We start from the raw sequence: 23,492 nt of genomic DNA on the forward strand, positions 1-23,492 counted from the left end.
AATCAGGAGCTTGCGAGCGATGCTACCCCTAGTATGTAATATAGAAATATAATAAAGATCAGAAAAAAATAGGAAGAGAAATATAAATAAATAATTGGCTTAATTAGCGAACCAATCTTTCGCTCAATACATGGTATTGTCAAAACGTTTAATGGAGTAAAACAAAACGAATATTCTACAACCGTTGCCTGGGACTCGTCACACATGTAATAAACTCAATGTTTTATCAATTTCTACTCGTTTATATTTAATTTATTCAGTATCTTGAATTATTGTTAGAAATAATAACAATTACAGATTATTTCTTTTATTTGCTCTTTTTTTATTCTGATAAATAATCTAAAAAGAATAAATTTTTCACATTTAAAATCGAAAGTGTGTTTATGGTCTCCCTACATAAATATTTTATAACTGACAATTATCTTAATGAAGACCTAAGACGAGATAAAGTCCATGTTATAAGATAAAAAGTAACATAAATATACAGCAAGAAAGAGGAAAAAATCGAACACTGCAATCGACAATGAAGTCCTTAGTGCTTCTTTTCGCTTTAATAAAACGTAATATTAAATTATTTTTTTATTATATTATATAATAAGATTTTAATTCACGTATTAAAATTATTTAATATATATATTTTATTTCAGTGGGATACAGTAGTGTGATTCCCCCAGTGCCACTGGATAATAGCCATTATGTAGAAGGCGTTAGTCGTTATATTTGGATGGGAGGCGATGATAGTGCACCTGAGCTCGTTGATCTGCAGGCGCCATATGAGGATGAGGATATGTTAGACGCTGCTAGAAATGGCGCCAACAATCAATACTGGCTCTTCACTAGGTAATATGAAAAATACAAATGATTTAAATATGTTATTATTATATTTTTGAAAACATTCAAATCATCTAATTCATTATTTTCAATTTGTATTTATTTCTTATGATTCTAATTATTTTCGTAGGCAAAATCGTAACAATCGTCAAGTACTCGTCAACGGGAATATCAATTCAGTGAGAAACTCCAACTACCGAGCAAACCGACCGACTAAAGTTGTCGTTCACGGATGGAATAGCAATGGCAACTCTAACATAAACCCGATGATCACCTCAGCATTTCTCGACTCAGGAGATGTTAACGTTATCGTAGTAGACTGGGGCAATCTGGCCAATTCATACTACAATGTTGCAGCTCGAGGTGTTCCAGATGTTGGCAGACATCTCGGAAATTTCATCCAATGGCTTTTTAACAATGCTGGAGGCAACTTCAATCAACTTCACTTAGTGGGTTTCAGTTTGGGAGCTCACGTCGTAGGAAACGCTGGACGCACTATTGGAGGGCGCGCAACACGCGTTACAGGTGCCTTAATTACAAATATATTAGATGCTAAAGGGCCCGCTCGCGGTTTCACTTGCTACCACTATACAAATATTTATCTACCAATATGAATTACTTTCGTATTTTAATAACATTATCACTTCACATTTTAAAAATCAATATTTCAGCCAATTCAATTAATAAATACTCTCTTTTTGGCGAACCAAATACTTAATATAACGGACAATCGATAAAGATATTTTAATTTTTACCAGTATTTTAAAGTCTTTTTAAATTGTATATTCTAATTTGTACACAGGCTTGGATCCCGCTGGTCCTACATGGGGAGGAAATTCAAATGCCTTAAATCGTAACTCTGGTCTTTATGTGGAGTCTATACATACCGATGGGAGAATCCTGGGTATAATGGACGCTATTTCACATGCTGATTTTTATCCCAACGGTGGTAGAAATCCCCAACCTGGTTGTCGTATCAGTACTTGTTCTCATAGCCGTGCTTACGAACTATTCGCTTCGAGTGTAAGAACAAACCACTTTAATGGAAGACGTTGTGTCAGCATCCGTGATGCTGAACTGAGTGCTTGTACAGGAGCTCAGCTTCGCATGGGCAATGGAATATTGAACAAGAGAGGGTGTGTAATTTAAATTTATAAATTTTTTAATATTGTTTTGCTTCACTAAACAATGTTAATCAATATCAAAGTTTGTGAGCTTATGATAAAAAAATATTTAAAATGAGACTGAAGTAGCTGTAACTCAGTTGCATTTCAGCTTGATTAATTAAAAGTAAGGATTTTAAAACTCAATTGCAATATTTCGTGCACAAAATAAAATAACGACGAAAAACTAAAATGTCGTTATTTTTAAATTCAATTAATATAAGAATTTCAATAAGAATTTCAGATACTATTATTCATGAAAATCTTATTATTTTACACAACATAATGATTTTATTACTATTACAGAACGGGAATCTACAGTTTGCGGACTGGCAACAGCTGGCCTTTCTAGAGAATATAACGTAATACGTAAATACATAAATTGAATGGAAAACGGATAAATACAATAACAATACTCAATTGTTTGTTTTATTTTATTCTATTTGAATATTTCATAACGCCAGTAAAATCCGAGTTTTCATATTCAATCAGCAAATGAAAATTCATGTTCTATAAATCAATCAATTATAAACAATTTTCTTTTTTTTCTTTATTTCAAATAGTGTCAATTATCCATAGAGTCGTGCGGGTCAAATGGACACATTTTTACTTTAAAGTAGTCCCACTGTGCAATAGAATATGGCAGTTAGAGAAATATCTTTAGCGTTGCCCTGTATCTTGCACATAGCAAGATGGCAGAAGGAATCTGGAAACCTAGTGTTAAGACACTTCGTTCCCACTAAGACACTTCCGTCCTCCATTTACCGCCAAATTTTCGAGGCATTGCGAGATAAGTGGTGGAAGTAAACACTACGCTTTATTATAGTTTGAATACAAACTGAATTCAAGTTTACAAAACAATGATTTTATTAAATCATGTTATTTTTCTATTTCATTTAGATGTCTCCTACCAGATTTGATATTTAAAATTATTTTGTATTACGTACTTAATCTACCTATAGCCTATATATACCTTTATTTAATATCAATTACACATAAACGAATTAAGATTATTTTTATGAACAAGGCGTCCGTTAATTTTCATTTTAACCTAAACTATAATTTTTTATCTTAACTGTTGCTTTCTGTTGCTTTTCAAAGAAATGAGTAAGGCAGAGCTCAAATAAGTTATTATAAATTTAGAGTATTTCGATATAAATATAAACTATGTAACTTACTTATTATTTTCTAATCATCTAGGTATCAATATTCAAGTAAAAAACGCGACAGGTTTTGGATATATAATATTTTCATTTCTTTGCTCTGGTAACGAGGCAAAGAGTGGCGGAGAGTTGAATTATAAAAGAAAGTGATAGGGTACTAATTTCTCTAACTGTCTTGAGCCTAAATTATTACAATGCCAATATCTTTAATGAATTGAATAATATGGAAAACGTAATAGCTTATCACTTCCCTTCTGTACCTATTCCGATTAATGTGGAATAATCTTATTTATATCTTAAACTACCTTTCTAATAATTATTAAATTAAATGATTCATTAAATTTCACTCATTAAATGAAGATTCGTTCATTAAATGAAACAGCTTGTATTGACTTTAAATCTGATAAAAAGTTTAAGAAGAAGAAGTTTTGAAATGTAACATAGTATTTGTTACATAGTTTACAAAAAAAACATAACCATATGGCCACAATCTTTCACGCAAACTGTTATATCAATCACGCACTAATTGTATTGAACAAAGATGCTAGACTACTTATTAGATTATAATGATTGGTTATCACATAAATTATGAACTTATATAAAATAATTAATTAAACATCCGTGCCATTACTAAAAATATTCAGTTGTATTAGTATACAAAATATGAAAAATATATTTCTTCTGATTTCGTATTTGGCATGTAAGTATGGTATTCTTTCTATCTGCCTAAAGCCTTTTATATTTGATGGCGGGGTGTCTGTATTTGGATATAATCTACTGAGATGAAAGCAATCAATATTTTCCTAAATACTAAATAACTAAAATATAAATAATAAATATTTTAACCGTTCTAGTTTGTGCCGGTACAGCTATTAATATAGTTTCAAAAGAAAAATATGTACCTGCTGATGAAGAAAACTTAAACATAGAAGAATTACCGATTTATGAAAATTTCGAAAGCGCTATAAATAAAAATCTTTTGGAAGCTGTAGATAACAATGAATATTGGCTTTTTACGAGGTATTTTTATAATCATATTGTATACTAATATATTAATATTTATGAATTTTTACATTTAATACCATTAACATTACAGAAAAAATCCGAGGTCTCCTCAAATTATCGTTAATGGTGATATTAATTCCGTACGATCTTCCAATTATGACAGTGAGAAGCCGATAAAAGTGATAGCTCATGGATGGAACCGCGATGGTCATTCTCCAGTGAACACTATGATCACATCAGCATATTTAGATAATTATGACGTAAATGTGATAGTCCTAGATTGGAGAGTAAGTGCTAAGGGAAACTATGTCAGTGCATCTGTAAGAGTGCCAGCTGCTGGGCGATTTCTGGGAAACTTCTTAGAATGGCTTATTAATGTTGAAGGTGGCAACTGGGATAATGTACATCTTATTGGGTACAGTCTAGGAGCACATTTGGTCGGTAACGCTGGAAGATATGTGAATGGCCGATCCAGAAGAATCACTGGTCTGCAAACATATTGTGTTAACTACTTGTAGTTTTCTTACTTTTATTATTTTTAAATATTTTTAAAATAATGGGATTTATTGTAAATTATTATTAATTTTCTATCTTTAAGAAAATATCAATATAAAATTATATGTTCTTCTATTCATTACAGGGTTGGATCCAGCCGGTCCTTTCTGGAGCAATTCTTTTGCATTGAACGAAAAATCTGGTCAATACGTTGAAGCTATTCATTCAAACATCTTAGCACGAGGAATTACAGAACCTATAGCTCATGCGGATTTTTATCCAAACGGCGCAAGGTCACAGCCAGGTTGTGACACCAATCAGTGCGCTCATGCTCGATCTTATGAATTTTTCGCTTCAAGCGTAAAGAAAAACCATTTTGAAGGAAGACGTTGCTCAAATTTATTACAAGCTGTTCTCAACCGATGTACTGGTGATATTCTGAACATGGGAAATGGAAACTTAACAAAGTCTGGGTAAATGCTATGATTTATTAAAGAATTGTTATTATTTTTTTGGTATATTGTAGATTGTAAGGCTTCATTTTGTAGGTTGACAGGTTATTATTCCTTTCTCTACCTTCTTTTTAATATGGTAGTGTGTAGAAAAATGTATGTTGTAAGCTTTATTTTTTGCCTACAATAATTATATAACCCGCATCCGTTACATGTGCTTAGTACAACTACACGGTTTCAGTTGCACTATCTAACAAACTTTCCTAGACGCCTTAAACAATATTACGTTTATAACACTCGCAAGTATCGTATTTGTATATATTTTATTTTATTTTCTGTTCATTTCAGATATGGTATCTATGCATTATCTACTGGAAGCATGTGGCCTTTTTAAAGGACAACTTTAATTTAATTAGTTGCGTACTTCACAAAATTGTATACACCTAAGGAAACTTTAAAAACAATTTTCAAAGTAAAAAATATTTAAAGTAAATTGTTAATTGACTTTGAATTTATAATATTTGATTGAATCTTCAGAATGTACTACACTCTTGCAATCTCTCAAAACCAAATGAAAACAAAACAATGTACCTAATATAAAAACATACTATGATTGATAAATAAACATCTTAATCTATTAATTATCTGCCTAATCTTTTGTTATAGATAAGTTTTTTCATTAAAATTCTATTGAATCATTAATGATTAGATCAATATGAAATTGTTTTTAAAAATCTCCTAAATAACATCTAAAATCTGTTGATCTATTATATAAGTATTTAGATTTATTATATCGTTTTTAATTTCACAAACTTTAAGTCTAACTCTACTAGTTTTTTGCGCATGTTGCAAGGGGTACAACTGCTGCTTTATCTGACCCTACTTAGAAAGTAAATATCTTTAAATATAAGTATCCCCGATCGGGGATCGACCTTCAATCCATCGCTTAGTGCACTTAATAATTAAACCACGTTGGCGTCGTTTACCTTTATCTATATTCTAATAATCAATTGTTAGTTAATCATAAGCTATACATTAATTGACCTCCATAAAAGTAATTCAGTAACTGTGCCAAGAGGATTATTATTGATTAAAACTAGTAATTAGCATTCAGCATCGTCTATATTTACTATTAAATTATATTGTGTAAGTAATAATTGATGATTTTACGTCAATTAGAAAGGCATTTTTGTTTCTTTATCATGTAGATAGGAGATATGACGTTTAGCCTTATCTATTTCCGGCTTATATTGTGACACTAAGTTTTAGGTAATTAGACGAAAATTCGTAATCTAATAATCCTTCACTTTCAGAAGGAAGAGGCAAGATTAGTAATTCGACTTTTCATTTTCATCTTCCAAAACATTAAGATAAAATCTTCAGTATACCTATAAAAAAAGATAATCTCACCTCGATATCTTATCTGAATATATAGTATCTGACAGTTTAAAAAATCCTACAATTTAGAATATACGTACAATAATAAACTAAAACTATTATTAAATATTTATAGTTAAAATGTAACAGTTAGGTGCATGTTATCAAACTAATCAAAAGATAAAGATAGTTTCGAGAAGTACGCATTGTTTTAAAGGGAATAATTTTAACTAGTCCAACAACAGTGATCCAGTGTTCTCATAAAATGAATCAGTTGTTTATTATAATTGTATTTATAACAGGTAATGCATGAAAATATTTACTTTATTTTGAAATTCAACTATATTAATATTTTTATCTACAGTTAGTTCTGCAAATATATTAAAAGAACAATATAACGATGAAGAAAGATTCTTTTTATTTCCTGGGGATGGTGATGGCTCGCTTCACCTTGTTGATACTAATGAGCCAGTAGATGAAGATATTATAGCAATATATGCCAGACAGCCAAGCAATTATAACTACTGGTTACACACACGGTTAAGTATTTTAATAATTTTATGATAAATATATTATAATAATATATAAAATATGTAAGAGTGTTAAATGATATTTGTGTTAAATTATACTTTTGATAGAGCTTGCCTTAAGTATTTTCAGTATTTGAGTTTTATCATACACAAAGAATATTTCTTCATAATCACAAATAACTAAAAATATGTATATAATAAATTAGATGGAATGTTAAGATATTGCATTTTAGTAAAAATTTAAAATTTAAAATATTTTGGAAAAAAGAATTGTATTTGTAAAATAATTATCTTTTCGTTTGGCAGAAATAATCCAAACCAATATGAGTCTCTCATTTATAAAGACGTAGACAGTATTTTGAAATCTCATTTGGATTTCAATAAAACAATAGTATTTTTAATTCACGGATGGCTTGGGAGTGGTACTAACGATATGAACCAATTACTCAGGGAAGGTAACAAATTAAATACCATTTAAAAATTTTAAAACAATTTTTAAATTAAATTTGAATAAAACATAGATTTTACCTAAATAACAACAGTAAAAAAACATATATGTATGATATGTTCAATTGAAAAATATTAAAATTTCAGCACCCTTTCAGCATTTCTCCAAGACGACGATGTAAATGTAATTGTTTTCGAGTGGAGCGAACTGGCCAATCGTAATTATTTGACAGCTAAATATGGGGTAGTCACATTGGGGCAAGGACTCGGTGAATTTATCGAATGGCTTGTTTCTTTAGGAGCATCGTATAGTAATATTCACCTTGTCGGATTTAGTCTTGGAGCACATATTGCAGGTAATGCAGGCCGGCATACAAAATCGCATATTAGAAGAATAACAGGTATGAGCGGAAATTCTTCATTGTGTGCCTTCGTTATGCGCATAAATGTAAATTCAGTGTTCTTATACATTTATATTGCAGCTTTAGATCCCGCTGGACCACTCTGGACAAAAGATAAAAGTCGATTAAAAGAAACAGATGCACAATACGTTGAAGTAATACATACAAGTAACCTTTACGGCTATAAGGAACCTTGTGGTGATGCAGATTTCTATCCAAACGGCGGCTCCAAGATGCCGGGATGTTGGATTAGTGTATGTTCTCACAGCAAAGGTTATGAGTACATGGCTGCCTCGGTGAAATATAATCATTTATATGCAAATGAATGCGATAGCTTGAAAGACGCAAAAAAGGATGTGTGCAAAGGAAATATTTACCCAATGGGAAACAGTGACTTGAATAAGTCAAGGTAATAAAATTTATGAATGTTACTGCATTTCGTTTCATGATTAGTTTTGAAACAAGTTATATATATAAAAATGTATACTTATCTACAGCAAGAAGAAAACCAAATAACTTTATTTACTTGTTTCTTTTTTATTGTATTCATATTTTTTCAGGACTGGAATATTCCGAGTAAATACAGATTGATTAAAAACTACTTACGCCATCAAAATCTTGAAAATCGAAATAAATCAATACGACCTGTATCAGTTATTTCCTTTATCTCTTTATAATTTGTTCAAATCATGAAATACCCCCAAAACAACCTGTAAATAAAAAGCCAAGTCTTGAGTCCTGTCGAGACCTATAAGTAAGTACCTACGTCCTATAAGTGACGTCCATGCAAAATTTGAGACTCCTAGCATTTATAGTAACGAAGTTTCATATAAACTTTCAACCCCAAAAACAACCCCTTAGAAGTCGATTATTGCAAATTCCCGTCTTAGCGGGCACCTACGTCCTATAAATAACTCCTATGCAAAATTTGAGATTCCTAGCACATGTACTTTCTGAGATTTCGTGATGAGTGAGTGACCTTTCGATTTTATATATATAGACTAGCGGCCCACTCGCGGTTTCGCCCGCGTGAACTATGTTATTATTAATTTCTGTCTCCATGACTACGTCCTAGTGACGTTAGCAAAATTTGAGACTCCTAGCATTTATAGTAACGAAGTTTCATACAAACTTTCGACCTCAAAAACAACCCCTCAGAAGTCTAATATTGCAAATTCCCGTCTTAGCGAGCACCTACGTCCTATAAATAACTCCTATGCAAAATTTGAGATTCCTAGCACTTGTAGTTTCTGAGATTTCGTGATGAGTGAGTGACCTTTCGATTTTATATATATAGATAGATTATATTTGACTCTCATTAAGCTAAATTGCAAACTAACGAAAATCGTAACATATGACGTACATGTGTGGTGTGTTAATTTATCTATAATATTAATTTTCTGATAAATTTCAATGATAAACTAATCTTAATAGATTACTTCTTCCATAAATACAACATCACTTTTACTGAATATCGCGGTAATAAACAATCATGAAAAGTTTATTAATCTTGTTCGCTACAGTAACATGTTAGTTTAATGAATAATGAATTGTTTAATTTATCGATGTCTTTTTAATCAATTAATATTTCTTTCATTAATATTTTCTAACATTATTGTAGTATGCTCTGGCAGTGCAATTCCTCTGGTACCAGGGGATAATAGTCACTATGTGGACGGTGAAAGCCGATATATCTGGATGCCTGATGGCGAAGGAAAACCTCATCTTGTAGACCTTCAAGCTCCTGTTGATGAAATTTTACTGAACGCTAGAAACGGAGCTCGTAATGAATACTGGCTTTTCACCAGGTATATTAAGAAATATTTACAAATAATAAATAAAAGAAGTTTCTTAAAAATGTTAATATATATTTTTATTTTATTACCAGGCAAAACCCAACAAATCGTCAAATATTAGTAAACGGAAACGCCAACTCCATCCATAACTCCAACTACAGAGGAAACCGTCCAACTAAAGTGATTGCGCACGGGTGGAACAGCGACGGGAACACCGACATGAATCCACTCATTACATCTGCATTCTTAGCAGTCTCAGATGTTAATGTTATCATTGTTGACTGGAGAAGAACGTCTAGTGGAATGTATACAACCTCTGTTCGTGCTGTTCCTGATGTGGGTGTGCATCTTGCCAATTTCCTAACCTTCTTATTCAATACTGCCGGTGGAAATTGGAACAATGTGCACTTACTTGGCCACAGCTTGGGTGCTCACGTAGTGGGTAACGCAGGTCGCGCGGCCCCTACCCGTCCTCAACGCATCACTGGTTGGTATATTGTTTTTGGGTTGTTATAATACTTATCAAGACGCTTATTTTTATTTTATATAGACGCATATTTTTTATTATTTTCTTTTATAAAATGTAGGTATGGATCCTGCGGGTCCACAGTGGGGAGGAAATTCAAATGCTTTAAATCGCAACTCCGGAGTTTACGTTGAGTGCATTCACACTGACGGTGGTCTTCTTGGTATTATGGATCCTATTTGCGGCGCCGACTTCTATCCTAATGGTGGTAGAAACCGTCAGCCTGGATGTGGAAACAGCATGTGCTCTCACAGACGCGCACCACAGCTGTTTGCTTCTAGTGTAAGGAGTAATCATTTAGTTGGTAGACGTTGTAACAACCTTAGAGAAGCTGAAAATAACCAGTGTTCTGGCGCTTCCCTACCTCTTGGTAACGCAAATTTAAACAAACGAGGGTAAGTAATCAAATATGATTCATATTTATATAATTTAATATTTATATGAATTTGCATAATTTCGTATAATTTTTGTTCCATTGATTAAAATAGTACGATCACAATATGTTTAATTAAGATGACATACACGACATATAAAAGTTACGTAGGTATATAAGCAGTTAGAGTGTGAAAACGTGGTTATTTTGGTATCAATTTCGACAAGGGATAATTTTCATATATTTTGAAATATTGCTCTAATTGAAATTATTAATTTAAATGAACATTCAACCTAAAATTTATAATTAATTTATATTATTTTGGTTATTTCAGAGATGGACTTTATGGACTAACAACAGGAAGCGCATGGCCTTTCTAAAACAAATGATCTTATTTATTTTTAATAATTAGTATTTAGAAATAACGCTTACAAATATATAATTTTATATATAACTGAAAGGTTTATTTTCTATTATTCCTTCTCATCTTCAATTAAATAAAATATTTTGTAATCAAAGATTTAAGTCCAGTTTCGGTCCAGTTGATTATTAGCACCAAGTACCAATACAAAAAAGTAAATGCATTTTTATATCCATTTAAACTTTATAAATGACGGCATTATAGAACACTAAAAAATGTCTGTTGTTATTGATGTTGATTGTTGATTCGTTCTCATCCTAAAGTTTAATTACTGTTTTTCATATAAAAGAGAACAACAACACGCCCTCTAATATTATTATTAAAATATCTAATCAACCATGGCGTGATCATTCGCACTATTAAACGTCATTAAGACGATAATAGTATACAAAATTTAAATTCGCATTTACTAGGTATAACTCTTCTAAATACTAATATCTTATCTTATCGTTAAAAGTATCTCTATTTAAAATCTATAATTAATCATATTTAAAAATTTAAAAGACGTCATAACTAGAAATTTACGCACAAAAACCGTTTAAAAATAGATTAAGTAAATTAAGCTAAACTCTAACATCGATAAATAATATTTACTCAAATATTTCAATTTATTATCAACCTTATTATACAAAAAAACAATCCTTATTTATTACTAAATTAAGTTAAATTAATATTAAATTACAATAGCTTAATTAAATTTTGAAATATGAATTTATATTATTTTATTTTGCTAAAGTCCTCAAATCCAGGTGCGGTTGTAAAATCTGCAAAATGATAAAAACGTTATACATTTTCTTTTTTTTTTTTATTTTAAAAAATACGTAATTAGTTAATTTCAATTCTTTATAATAAATATCATATTACTTTAATAAATATTCTTAGAAGGAATCTAAATACCTCATTTCTCTCCAGCAGTCTTGATCGGAAAAATGGTGCATACAGTCTATGGTCATTTCGGGGTTTAGACGAAGTTCTCAAGCTCACTAAACACGCGACTACCACTGTGACTATACAACCAAATGCGGTGATCCATAAATACGATATTCTATACAGGAATGGCACCTCCCTAAAAATAAAAAAATAGGTATTTATGTTGATATGTAATAAAGCTTGCGGATTAAAGTTATTAATATAATTAAAAATATACAGGATAATTAAAAAATATACAATAAAAATATACATATAATTAATAAAAATATAAAGAGCAGCGCTGAGTTCTGCCACTCAACACGGAATGCCTCCATAATTTAGCGTAAAGTGGGGAACGAAGTGTTTTAACACTAGGTTTCCTCTGCCTGCCCTGCTATGAGCGGGATACAGCGTGAAGCTGATTTATTAATTTTTATTTTAAAATAATACATATAAATTATAAGGAATATTGGTTGATAAAACGGTCGGAAATTGGTTGACGTTTCAATATTCTATTTGTTAGGGTGATCGTAAAATATTCTGTTATTGAAAAGGTTAAAGGGGAACAATAGGAATGGAAAGTTCTCGAAATTTCGACGGGAACGGGAAAATTATATATATAATCTTAATTCAAGGAAATAATTGAGATATAAAGTTCTTATATGATTTCAAATATGTGATAGAGAGAGTGATAATTAGTTAATCCTTATATGCTATCATTACAATAAACGATAATACTATTGAAGAAGGAATGAGGATGTTTTGAAAGTCACATAGTATGAGCCGTTTACAAATAAATTACATAAATTATAATTATAATAAGAACCTGATATTAGAACAATTTTTTTGTCCAATTTTCGTCAATTTAGAGAGGCACGTTAGGCAAAAATATATAAAAAGCATACCTACCCAGTACTTTCACGAATCTCGTCATTAACAAAAGTATAGGAACAATTGAACGTGTATCGTTCTTTCTCTTCAAAGGTCAAAAGACCTTGTGTTTGCGCCAACTGTGAATATGCAGCAATCCACCAAGCGCTTATCAACCCCACCACCCCACCACTTAGGGCGCTCTATATAAAAATATAATATATTTTTGAGAAGTAATATTAAAAATATATATGCAATTAAGACAATCTGTGAAAAGATAGTGGATATTCTTCGTTTAATTTCGAGACATTGAGTGGCGGAACTTAACGCCGTATTAGCTAAGTATCTGGCGTTACAGCTCAATTGAACTCTGCGATAAAAGGGAATATATTATACAGTTCTACACAATAATTAACGGAACCGAGCCTATTTCCATATACTATTTATTTTACTTTAGTATTTATCTTAACATTAATAATACTTACAACACCATCAATCATTGGTAAAAATAATCCCATAATAAATATTCCTGTGAGTGGTCCCATCGATGCTGAGGAAAGACTCATCGCCAACTGTAGTACCGAACCCAGTCTTTCTACTACAAATACTAGTCCTAAAAAATAAATCAAATCAATATTATAATGACCTAAATATATTGATTAAGAAAATATATATTTATTTTAACAGTTTTCATTATTAAATTCTATAGGACCATCAAAATGAAATTTCAACAGTTTTCACTATTAAATTTTGACCTTTATCATTCACTAGTCGACCGGCGCGGCTTCACCCGCTTGAATCATACGAATATTTATTAAATATATTTATGAAATTATTTTCAGTTTGGGGGTAAATTCTAATAAGCCGTGAAACACGTGTTCAATGAAATATTTTTATGAGTCTGAATTTCAAATTTTATAAAAATCGATGCCGATATAAAAAAAATCCATACAAACTTCCAACCCCTTATTTGCACCCTTAGGGGTTGAATTCTAGAAAACCATGAAACACATGTTCAATTAAATATTTTTAAGAGTCTAAATTTCAAATTTTATAATAATCGGTGGCGTTTTAAAGATTTTTCCATACAAACTTTGAACCCCTATTTCACCGCTTTAGGGTTAAAATTTTTCAAAATCCCTTCTTAGTGGATGTCCAGATTACAAAAATAAACTTTTGTCCAAATTTAACGTTTCTACGCATAGCGGTTACGGCTGTGCGTGCGTCTTACCTTAGTCAGTGAGGACAAGTCCTTTTTATATATATAGATAATGTGTAAATTTATTTTCATGTACATATATCCTACATATATGAGGGAGATAAAGAGAAGTTAGTATTAAAATTTTGCGCACTCAGAATTTTGTTCAAATTCGTTACAAGGTTTTGGGTTCAATTTATACTTAGGGAAACGAACCATTCATATATTAATTTCCTCCCTTTTGTAACAAGACAAAGCGAAACATCTTTAAAATTCAGTGGAAAATGGATGAAAAGCCTACCTAAGCTACTCTGTTATATACGAAACAAAAGGTTAAGCTAAACCAGAGATACATTATGCCTACAATAAAAACAAAAAATAAGATTTTTTCTTACCAACACAAATACAGCCGAGTACAACTACAACAGATCTTACAAGTATTTGAGTTTGCCTTTGACTCAATTTGGGTAAGAAAGGTTTCCAAAAATCTTCTAATACGACAGCTGCCATTGAATTTAACCCAGTAGATAGTGAACTGTAAATGTATAAGGACAATTATATTATACTTGTTAAAAAAGGAAATTTAAAAAAAGAGAAAGGCAAAAATTTTCTATTTCAAAAAATTCGGCGGTAAGTGGAGAATGGAGTATCTCAACACTACGTTCCCTCTGCCTTCCCTCCTGTGTGCTACAGCGTGCACAAGCTGATTTTATTAAACATTGTGGCCCTCAACATATTCACCTCAAGGCTGCACTAAAGACCCCAGCAACAAATATTCCAGGCATGCCCTTCCACTCCTCCAGCACGTCCATAACAAGTAAGGGAAGTAGCTGATCCTTAGCTAGAGCTAATTTTGAATCTAAGGGATCGCATTCATAATATCGGGCATATGCTAAGAGTCCGCAATAACTGCACATTGATACTATAAATATGACGCCACCTAAAAATCCCCATACGGCTCTGTAAAAACGAATTATTAATCGCAATCTAATTAAAATTGTATTTAATCTAATAACCTTATACGCACAATAGTGCTTATGGGCAACCAATATTACCTTTTCCCGAATCATCTTGAAGAGGACCTGAACGGACTGGGAAATACGTTTTGAGATAAGAAATTCAACATGTGTCACAGCGTACACACAACGCCTCCAGAATTCGACGGAAAGTGGGGAACAGGAGTGCCTTAATGGGAACGGAGTGTCTGAACACTAGGTTTCTAGGTGCCCTCTGCCTAACCCGCTATGTACAAATCAATATGTATATTAAAAATATCACCTTTTCGACATCTTCAGATCTGACAACGCAAGAAACCTTTGCATCATCGACTGATTTACAGCTATATTTCCAGTCCAATAAAACATGGACCCTATTGAAACTGACCAGATTGAATGACGTACGGTCATATCTAAAGTAAAACTGAAAAAAAAATTTTTTGATGTTTAAAATTTAAATGAAGTAAACAAATTTTAAAACAAGTTTTGTTTTTCAAATGATTATTTATCATTGCTATTCCACACTTAAGGAATGTGAGACGCTTTTAGAAAAGTAAGTTTAATTATCTTGTTAATTAACGACCATATTTATCATAAGTGAAATTTTAATTCAATCTTCATGTTTCTGTTTGTTATGCGTGTGTTTTGAGTTTTTTTGTTTCTCATAGATCTTCTTCACCTGATATTAAAGGTATAATAAGCATTTTACCTTGGCAGTTCCAATCGTTTGGTTTCCCAATTCCTAGCAATAACTTCATCAAGTCCTCCAACTATTACTGTTCCCTTCACTACAACTAAGAACATGGCTCCGATCATAACAATCGTTTGCATTACATCTGTCCATACCACAGCTTTTATACCTCCCTAAAATAAAATTTATTTCTTAGTATAAAATAGGTTAAAGTTAACTTCGGTTTTGGCTTAGTGATATATATATATGAAAATGTTTTTGTTTCTATTTTACCCTATTCCTGTGACGCATTGCTATACAGACTATTTATTTATTTAAGCATTTCTATTAATAATTTCTAATTTTAAAGTAAAGTTATTGTATAATATGCAAATAGACTCTTACAAGTACTTGCTATTTTTTTTTACTCACCACACATGTATAAAATATACAAACAAGGCACACTAAGGGTGATATAATGTGTATATTTACACCAGTCACTGTAAAAAAGTTGTTACTTTCATTAAAAAAAATATAATAATAATTGAAAATTAAATAAATATACAATACTTATTTTATAAACGTATAAAAAATTTAGTTAAGTGAAAATTGCCCTGCGTCCATACAAACTTATATAAAAATGTTAAAATAAATATCGTATATGTGAAAAAATATACCCTGATTGAATGCCAAAGCTGGAACATAAATGACTATAGGAAGCCAAGCCATCTGAAAAACAAAAAGGACACATGTTTATTTTAAATTTCATCATTTAGACTTTTCTTAATATCTAACACCAATTATTTTATTTTTATACAATTTGGAATATTACCAAATAAACGCTGAATATAACTGATCCAAAAATCCTCGTCCTTTTATCGTAACGTAATTCCAGATACTAAAAAGAATAAAAATAAAAATATATTAAAATATATGAAATTTACAAGGATAGCTTACTAACATTTAAACTAAATAAATATTTCTTACCTCGTACACAGATGTCAATTGTAATTCATGTAAGACTGGAATGAAAGTGTATGTAACTATAAAAGACATTAACAAAGCTCCGATCGTAGTAAAAACGTAGGAAGTTCCATGTACGTAAAGCTCTGTGGGTATTCCTAATAGCGATATGCCTGAAAAAAAGCTGCACACGATTTGACTATTATTGACTATTTTCTTTCTTAGGCGAATCTATTAAATTTGATATTTAGCATACAATAAAAACAAATATTATTTAAGATAGCAAGTTGTTTTCCATTCGGAAGTACTAGTAACAGACTCTGAAAGCATTACTCTGGCTTCCAGATTTCAGTCTACTTCATTTCTCAGTCTTAAATATCACTATTTATTTAATGCGTAGTGATTATGCTGTAAATTTTGTACTAATAAAATAATCTAAATACATACCTGGCAACTAAAGAAAAACAAACTGGCACTAGCTTCATATTCCTTCCCCCCATCAAATAATCTTCAGTCGAGTTCTGTTTCTTAACAAAACCATAATAAATCCCAATACCACCACACGCGGTTAACATAAACACAAAAATTGAATAATCGATCCATGAAAAATGCTGAAAAGTTTTTCTGACTTCAATAACGTCTCTATCCATATTTATATTCTATATACTATGAGTATCTAGTAGTGTCTAGTGTCTCTCTCACGCACTCAATAATCTCTGAATTAAAAGTGTTCCTACGAAGACACCAATTTTTCAATTACCGCCTACGATTTTCCTCTTATGCTATTTTAGTTTATTAAGCATATCCTGTAATGTAAAAATAACTTCTGCCAGTTAAGCTTGCTCTGACTTTGACCTGTATTATTTTTGCATTGTTCAATTTAAGAATAAAATAATATATATTTATTCACATTTAATTTTTTTCTTAATTTTGCTAAAGGCATATTAAAATAAAATAAAACTTGATTTAACAATATTTATAATAAATAATAAATAAATTTATAATCTTTTTACATCAATGTTTTCAGCTTCGTTGTTCGCATTCTGTATCGGTAATCGGTTTCATATTGATTGAGGTAGAATTTAGATGGTGGTTCTGGAATAGAAATACAATTGATGTTTCTTTTCCTTTTCACATATTCGTATGGACATACTTACTTTTAACGTAAAATCCCATACTTTAGGGAGTCTGCGCATACATATCTACGTATTGTTTCATAAATAATTTAAAATATAGAATAATAAATATTTCATAATAAGTCAATACCAAAAAGACCTTTATAAAGTGGCTAGCAAATAAAATAGAAATGAAAACTCGACTGACATAAACACTAGGAAATAAAGAAAAATATAAGTGCAATTTTGGCACTACGTGACTGAGATCGACTGAATAAGGGGAATAAAGGGGGAATGAAGAATTTTCATTCTTCGTTATAGTAACAAGACAAATTGAGTTCTGGCACTCAACTCACGATGCTTTAGCACATTTAGTCGGAAAATGGGGAACGGAATGTCTTATCACGGTGTTCCCTCTGTCTACTCTGCTGTATAAAAGCTAGAAACAATCCATAACTAACCTTGTTTCCATAAGCTCGTATAAAAGGTTCATCAGTAGGATGTGGTGGTTCCCTGCACATTCTTCTAACACATGGCGCAAGCAGTCTGGGCGCGGGCGGCACGTGCGCGACGCCCGCCGCCGCGCGCCCCCTACTCACCACCACGCCCACCACCACCGTTATGAGGGCGCCCGCCAGCGTGTACCACATGTACGACACGTGGAGCATTGGGTTTACTTCTGCACTGTAATAGTTTCATGTTCTTTCTATATTTTATAAATATCAAGTCTACTGTAGCTCACCAGCACAGCATATGACTGTTAGGTTCTAAACGCGACGAGTTCAATTCCTACTTAGAAGACTATATCACTATTATCTCGTTCTGGCAACACGGTAAAGGGTGTAGTTAAGTTTCACCACTAAACACACAATGTCTCGAAAATTTCTGCGAAATGTGAGGAACGGAGTGTCTTAACACTATTCATTTACACTTAAAAACCATAAGTGAAAATCATTATTGAATGCTTCCTCTTTTTAATGATTATTTGTTTAAAGCTATCTCAATAGGGACTCTTTCTTACAATCATTTCGTTAATTTTAATTTCATAAAAAGACATTTCAAATTTCAATCCGGCTATGTACACTTAAGCGGAAAAAACATAGCATTATATTGTCCTTTTATTTTCAATTTTGCGCCCTTTATCGACTTATTTTAAAAACTCTGTCTCCAGATAAGGTTAGTTCTAAGGTAGTTAACACAAACATTCTACGTGACTTCAACATTTAAAATGTAAAGTAGGTATCTATACTTACGTTTCACTAACAACACTTGTTTCCACAATAGTATAATTATATGCACATCCATCTACAGTGAGAGGCTTGTGCGCCACGGGCACGAGGCCGCGCGCCACCGCCAGTTGTGCTGAGAGACACCACCAGGCCATACACGCGAGGCCGACCGCGCCGCCAACTAGCGCAGCCTATATATTTGGAATATTTTATAAAAAAATTACGTCCTTAAGAACTTTAGAGCCAAATTTTTTTTAAAATAAGCTTTTAAGAAAAAAAATACGATAAGGAATAAGAGCAATAACAATAGAATCATAATAAGATGAATATTATAATGAATTAACTTAAAAGCATATACTTTTGAAAAGCAACATTTTGTAACATTACTTTCACTTTTCTTATTTTTTTAATATTAATATTTTTCGATAAACTTACTTAATTTACTTACCAAAAAGTATGTTTTTGGACTCAAAAGCTGTTTTCCTTTTTTTACGCTAAGAATTTTAGAAATAACATTGCAAGCAATCTATATTATTATCAAGTGTTCAGAATTAATATTTTCAATAAAGCCTTAAGAAAATAGTATTAATTAAATAACGTAAATATTAATGAGAACTTTTAATAGGAGTTGTTAAAATCATTTAAAGTTCGTGAATATTACCGTAGCATCAATCCAGGGCATTAGAATCCCCATAGAAAATACACCAAGTTGGGGACCCATTGTCATTGCCTCTAACGTCATTGTTAATTGTAAAATAGTTCCCATTTTCTCAACTACAAATACTAAACCTGGAAATAATATAATGATTATAAAATCGTAAATATCCATACTTTTGTAATAACTTTACACAAAAAGATCACTTCGAAGTTAAGGTCAAGCAACCCCCTCCCTACGCATAAACCCTCAACCCTCGGATATAGAGTCAGGCAGTCCCTTATTGTACCAGAATAACTTAAATTTTAATGTATATATCTAATTATATACAACTTACCCACACATATAGTTCCTAGAAGTATAACAACGGCTTTTAAGAGAAAATTGGTCTGTCTGTCTGACAGCCGTCGTTTGAAAAATGGTTTGTAAAAGTCTTCTAAAACTACTGCGGACATTGAATTTAAACTTGTTGATAATGAACTGTAAAAATAAATTTCTTTAAGTTTAAGTTTAAAAATTACAAATCGGAACCTTATATTTAAAGATAATTTTTAGAGAAAATTTATAGGAGTGTAGGTACTCTTGCTCTTTCCATTTTCCGGCTATTTTATAATTTTGTGTTAGTGATATACTAATCCGATACCTACTTTACTGTATAATAGCCATTTTGTCCAGTGAGATCAAAGAAACTTTAACTTTTACTCATGGAAATTTGGTTCATAGCCGATTGAAAATAAATAAAGTTAAATATCACTATAAAATATCAAATTTAATACCTATATTTCTTTATTTTTTTATTTGAACAATAATCTATAATAACAATATTCATAATATTTTCTTTAAATGAAGTAAATATAATACAGAACACAGACACTGTTATTAGCAAAACGTACCTCAATGCTGCACTGAAGATGCCAGCAATAAACACCCCCGGTAAACCCGGGAAATCTCCTAAAACGTCCATGACTAATAATGGCAGTAACTGATCTTTCGCCTTAGCTAACTATAAAAAAAATATATTTTTACACAAAATGTTTATAATCGCGTTTTGAAACATAATTTAGTAATATACTTATGGAGCTGTGAATCTTAAAATTGTGAAATGGAATCAAATAGATATATAAATATGAATATAGGTATAATAATAAGGCTAATTTTCCAAATAGAATGATTTACAACAAATTGTGAACTGGGCAAGTAACATGTATATTATTCACATACCTTAGTTTGTAATGGATCGCAATCGTGGAAACGCGCATAAATAAGTAACCCGCAATATAGACAAAAGCAGTACAATATAGATATTCCAATGCAGAATAAGACAACGGCCCTGTGAATTTTTAAATATTAGATATATTTACCCTTTTTACGTAGAAACGTAATATTAATAATTTTTTAAACGTAATAACGTTTCCCTTTTTCTCACCATTTAGCGCCTCGCAACGTAGGTAGAGCCAAATATCGTTGGACCATGGTTTGGTTCACAGCGTTAGCTTGTAACCAGTATATGAGACCCCCTATAACTAAGTTCCATATTGTATGACGAGCTGTTGGCAACGGATCCCAACTAAAACGGAAAAATAATATTCAACGTTTTATATAACGATACCTTCGTTAAGAAAGAAAGTGAAGATAGAAGGAACACGTTATTCGGTTGGTAAACAAACGATGACCTCTGAGATCGCTAGAATGGGTGATGGAAAGAAGACATCGTCCAGCACGAAGGACCAAACAGCAACCAATTTGGATATCTATTGCCCAATATCGAAAAGAGTGAAGAAGTGAGAAAAAGCCAGGAAACAATACCATTTATCAATTTGCTTTCAATTGAATTGTTTTAATAAATAGTATATGTATTAAGTCCATCAACTTTTATAAATATACCTAATCAAATGAAAGGTCTATTAAATGATATTTTTGTTCATTGAAATATTCATTTTTGATAAACAAGTAAGGAACCGTTATTAAAAAGACATAGGTACCATAAGCTGTCGTCATCTACAATTTTCGTAACATAAGTGAAATCAAAAATTTACTTAGGAGCTTCGATCCGTCCACTCTCCATATTTCTCTGCCACACAACGCCCACTCCACCGACATCCATAGTCCCTTTTATAGCTACTAAGGCCATGGCGCCCACCATAGATGTTATTTGTATAACATCTGTCCATACTACAGCTTGGAGACCGCCCTTTAAAATAAGGAATGTTATTTAATAATTCTAGAAAACCATAATTATGTGAATAGAAAATTGAATCCGTTATACAATAACAGTTTAATGAAAAAAATATAAAAACGTTATGTCCCACATGGACATAACGGAGAGTCGTTAGGTTTTTAGGTTCCCTCTTCGTACCCTGTTACTTGCGGGATACAGCGGGTTAATAAAGCTATAAATTCAAGTAGTAGGTATAACAGCAATATAAGTACATATTTAATTAAATTAAAACTAAATACTTACCGCACTTGTATAAAATATGCACACTAAACAAACAATTGGCGTTATTACATGTATATCAACTCCAGTCACTAAAATATAATAATTAAATCAATACTCAAATCGATAGGAAAAACATGTTAATACATATTTCAAAATTTACTAAGATTTATTTACCTTGGTTGAAAGCTAAAGCTGGCACATAAATGACGATCGGTAACCAACCTATCTGAAAATAATTACAATGATTATACATTCCTTAGAGTGAGATGAGAACCTACAATCATGTTCTTAATGATATTTCACTAATTTAATTTTTAATTTCTCCAATACTCACTAAAGTGAAAGCGAAAAGTATCGAGCCAAACAACCGCACTCTGTTGTCAAATCTCATGGATAAGTACTAAAAATTAAAACAAACACGTTTGTTAGTGACTTAGTTGTAAAATGATAAATAATTTCCATTTTCTTTTGTAAAAATTAAATAACTTTGTAGAGTTTGCAAAAGTGTAGTGTAGTACTAGTAAGTATAACGCAATCCGTATTTTTATATTTTTGTTTTCCATATATACCTAACATTTTTTTAAGCCTCAACGCAATAGAATACGGTAGTTGCCGATGAAAGTTTCTAATTTCCACAATCACCTAAATATTGACGCTACGTTGATACGGCGTTGAATTCTGCCACTCAACACGCAATGCCTCCAGAATACGGCACAAAGTGGGGAACGGAGTGTCTTAACACGATTCCCTCTGCCTAACCTGCTGTGCGCGGGATAAAGCGTGAATATTGTCTACGAATTATTTGCCAGTCTTATCTTCATTATTTTCTATTTTTACTCGATTATAATTAATTTATTATCAATTTATCATGAAATTAGTAAACATTTATATTTATTTACCTCATAATTAGAAGTTATTTTGAGCTCATGAAAAACAGGTAAATAGACCTGCGTCATGACTATTGACATGAGGAATATTCCTCCCATTATATAGGCATACTGCGTTCCATGCATGTATACCTCGGTTGGAGACCCAAGTAATGTTATCCCCGATACAAAACTAAAAGAAAATATTTTTTAGTTTACTTTTTAGTCTAGAAACTTTATTTTTTTAAATATAATACGAGGTACTTGCCTAGCTACCAATGACATTGAAACTGGAACGACTTTCATATTTCTACCTCCGAGAAGATAATCATTTTGTGTCATCTGCTTCTTAAAGAAACCCCAATAAACACCAACAAATGCACTTATTGCTAACATTAACACAAATACTACGTAATCTATCCATGAAAACTTTTGCATTTGATATATCATATCAGTAACATCACTATCTAACTCACTCATGCTGAGAACCTCTGCTCTGTGAAGAGTTTAGTGTCGTCGCTACTAGAATGGCACGTGAACTTCAGATACAAACTCAATCTGTTACAATGAAACAATTACGATAACTCGCAATTTAAAAGAGG

At 31.5% G+C, this 23,492-nt stretch overlaps 6 protein-coding genes across 8 annotated transcripts; 4 read left to right on the forward strand and 2 right to left on the reverse strand.

Moving 5' to 3' along the window:
* Positions 1-425: 425 nt before the first annotated feature.
* Positions 426-2,414, forward strand: LOC146535838 (pancreatic lipase-related protein 2-like). The gene is made up of 5 exons (XM_085190740.1): positions 426-560; positions 648-840; positions 962-1,356; positions 1,634-1,967; positions 2,301-2,414. Exons 1-5 carry the CDS (start codon positions 524-526, stop codon positions 2,344-2,346), a joined length of 1,005 nt encoding a protein of 334 aa, XP_085046866.1. The 5' UTR covers positions 426-523; the 3' UTR covers positions 2,347-2,414.
* A 219-nt stretch (positions 2,415-2,633) lies between these two features.
* On the forward strand, positions 2,634-5,750 carry LOC146535839 (pancreatic lipase-related protein 2-like). Its single transcript, XM_085191188.1, has 5 exons — positions 2,634-2,667; positions 4,012-4,177; positions 4,254-4,648; positions 4,803-5,130; positions 5,458-5,750. Exons 1-5 carry the CDS (start codon positions 2,634-2,636, stop codon positions 5,501-5,503), a joined length of 969 nt encoding a protein of 322 aa, XP_085047314.1. The 3' UTR covers positions 5,504-5,750.
* Positions 5,751-6,630: 880 nt separating this feature from the next.
* Positions 6,631-8,514, forward strand: LOC146535840 (pancreatic triacylglycerol lipase-like). Of its 2 annotated transcripts, none has more exons than XM_085190744.1 (6): positions 6,631-6,788; positions 6,851-7,025; positions 7,323-7,471; positions 7,622-7,864; positions 7,946-8,273; positions 8,425-8,514. In XM_085190744.1, exons 1-6 carry the CDS (start codon positions 6,752-6,754, stop codon positions 8,453-8,455), a joined length of 963 nt encoding a protein of 320 aa, XP_085046870.1. In that variant the 5' UTR covers positions 6,631-6,751; the 3' UTR covers positions 8,456-8,514. The 2 variants fall into 2 exon arrangements, with proteins under 2 accessions (XP_085046870.1, XP_085046871.1); XM_085190745.1 differs by having other exon boundaries at positions 7,622-7,819.
* Positions 8,515-9,341: 827 nt separating this feature from the next.
* Positions 9,342-11,019, forward strand: LOC146535841 (pancreatic triacylglycerol lipase-like). Its single transcript, XM_085190742.1, has 5 exons — positions 9,342-9,393; positions 9,486-9,672; positions 9,753-10,147; positions 10,248-10,581; positions 10,894-11,019. The coding sequence occupies exons 1-5, from the start codon at positions 9,357-9,359 to the stop codon at positions 10,937-10,939; spliced, it is 999 nt and encodes a 332-aa protein (XP_085046868.1). The 5' UTR covers positions 9,342-9,356; the 3' UTR covers positions 10,940-11,019.
* A 550-nt stretch (positions 11,020-11,569) lies between these two features.
* LOC146535842 (sodium-coupled monocarboxylate transporter 1-like) lies at positions 11,570-17,412 on the reverse strand. Of its 2 annotated transcripts, XM_085190735.1 has the most exons (13): positions 17,033-17,397; positions 16,610-16,769; positions 16,455-16,520; positions 16,300-16,351; positions 16,055-16,122; positions 15,662-15,816; positions 15,236-15,376; positions 14,699-14,917; positions 14,353-14,492; positions 13,245-13,372; positions 12,799-12,962; positions 11,878-12,046; positions 11,570-11,744 (listed from the first exon to the last, which is right to left on the reverse strand). In XM_085190735.1, the coding sequence occupies exons 1-13, from the start codon at positions 17,233-17,235 to the stop codon at positions 11,703-11,705; spliced, it is 1,707 nt and encodes a 568-aa protein (XP_085046861.1). In that variant the 5' UTR covers positions 17,236-17,397; the 3' UTR covers positions 11,570-11,702. The 2 variants fall into 2 exon arrangements, 1 of the variants encoding a protein (XP_085046861.1); XR_014878292.1 differs by lacking the exon at positions 12,799-12,962 and having other exon boundaries at positions 17,033-17,412.
* A 134-nt stretch (positions 17,413-17,546) lies between these two features.
* On the reverse strand, positions 17,547-23,461 carry LOC146535843 (sodium-coupled monocarboxylate transporter 1-like). Its single transcript, XM_085190733.1, has 14 exons — positions 23,159-23,461; positions 22,924-23,083; positions 22,359-22,424; positions 22,199-22,250; positions 22,046-22,113; positions 21,621-21,775; positions 21,011-21,151; positions 20,806-20,914; positions 20,478-20,587; positions 19,922-20,064; positions 19,591-19,718; positions 18,954-19,120; positions 18,162-18,384; positions 17,547-17,680 (listed from the first exon to the last, which is right to left on the reverse strand). Exons 1-14 carry the CDS (start codon positions 23,368-23,370, stop codon positions 17,609-17,611), a joined length of 1,806 nt encoding a protein of 601 aa, XP_085046859.1. The 5' UTR covers positions 23,371-23,461; the 3' UTR covers positions 17,547-17,608.
* Between the last annotated feature and the right edge of the window lie 31 nt (positions 23,462-23,492).

This window comes from Heliconius melpomene, chromosome 10, assembly GCF_056956725.1.
Source record: "Heliconius melpomene rosina isolate 202511_hmr_F chromosome 10, ASM5695672v1, whole genome shotgun sequence".
Classification (NCBI taxonomy): Eukaryota; Metazoa; Arthropoda; class Insecta; order Lepidoptera; family Nymphalidae; genus Heliconius; species Heliconius melpomene.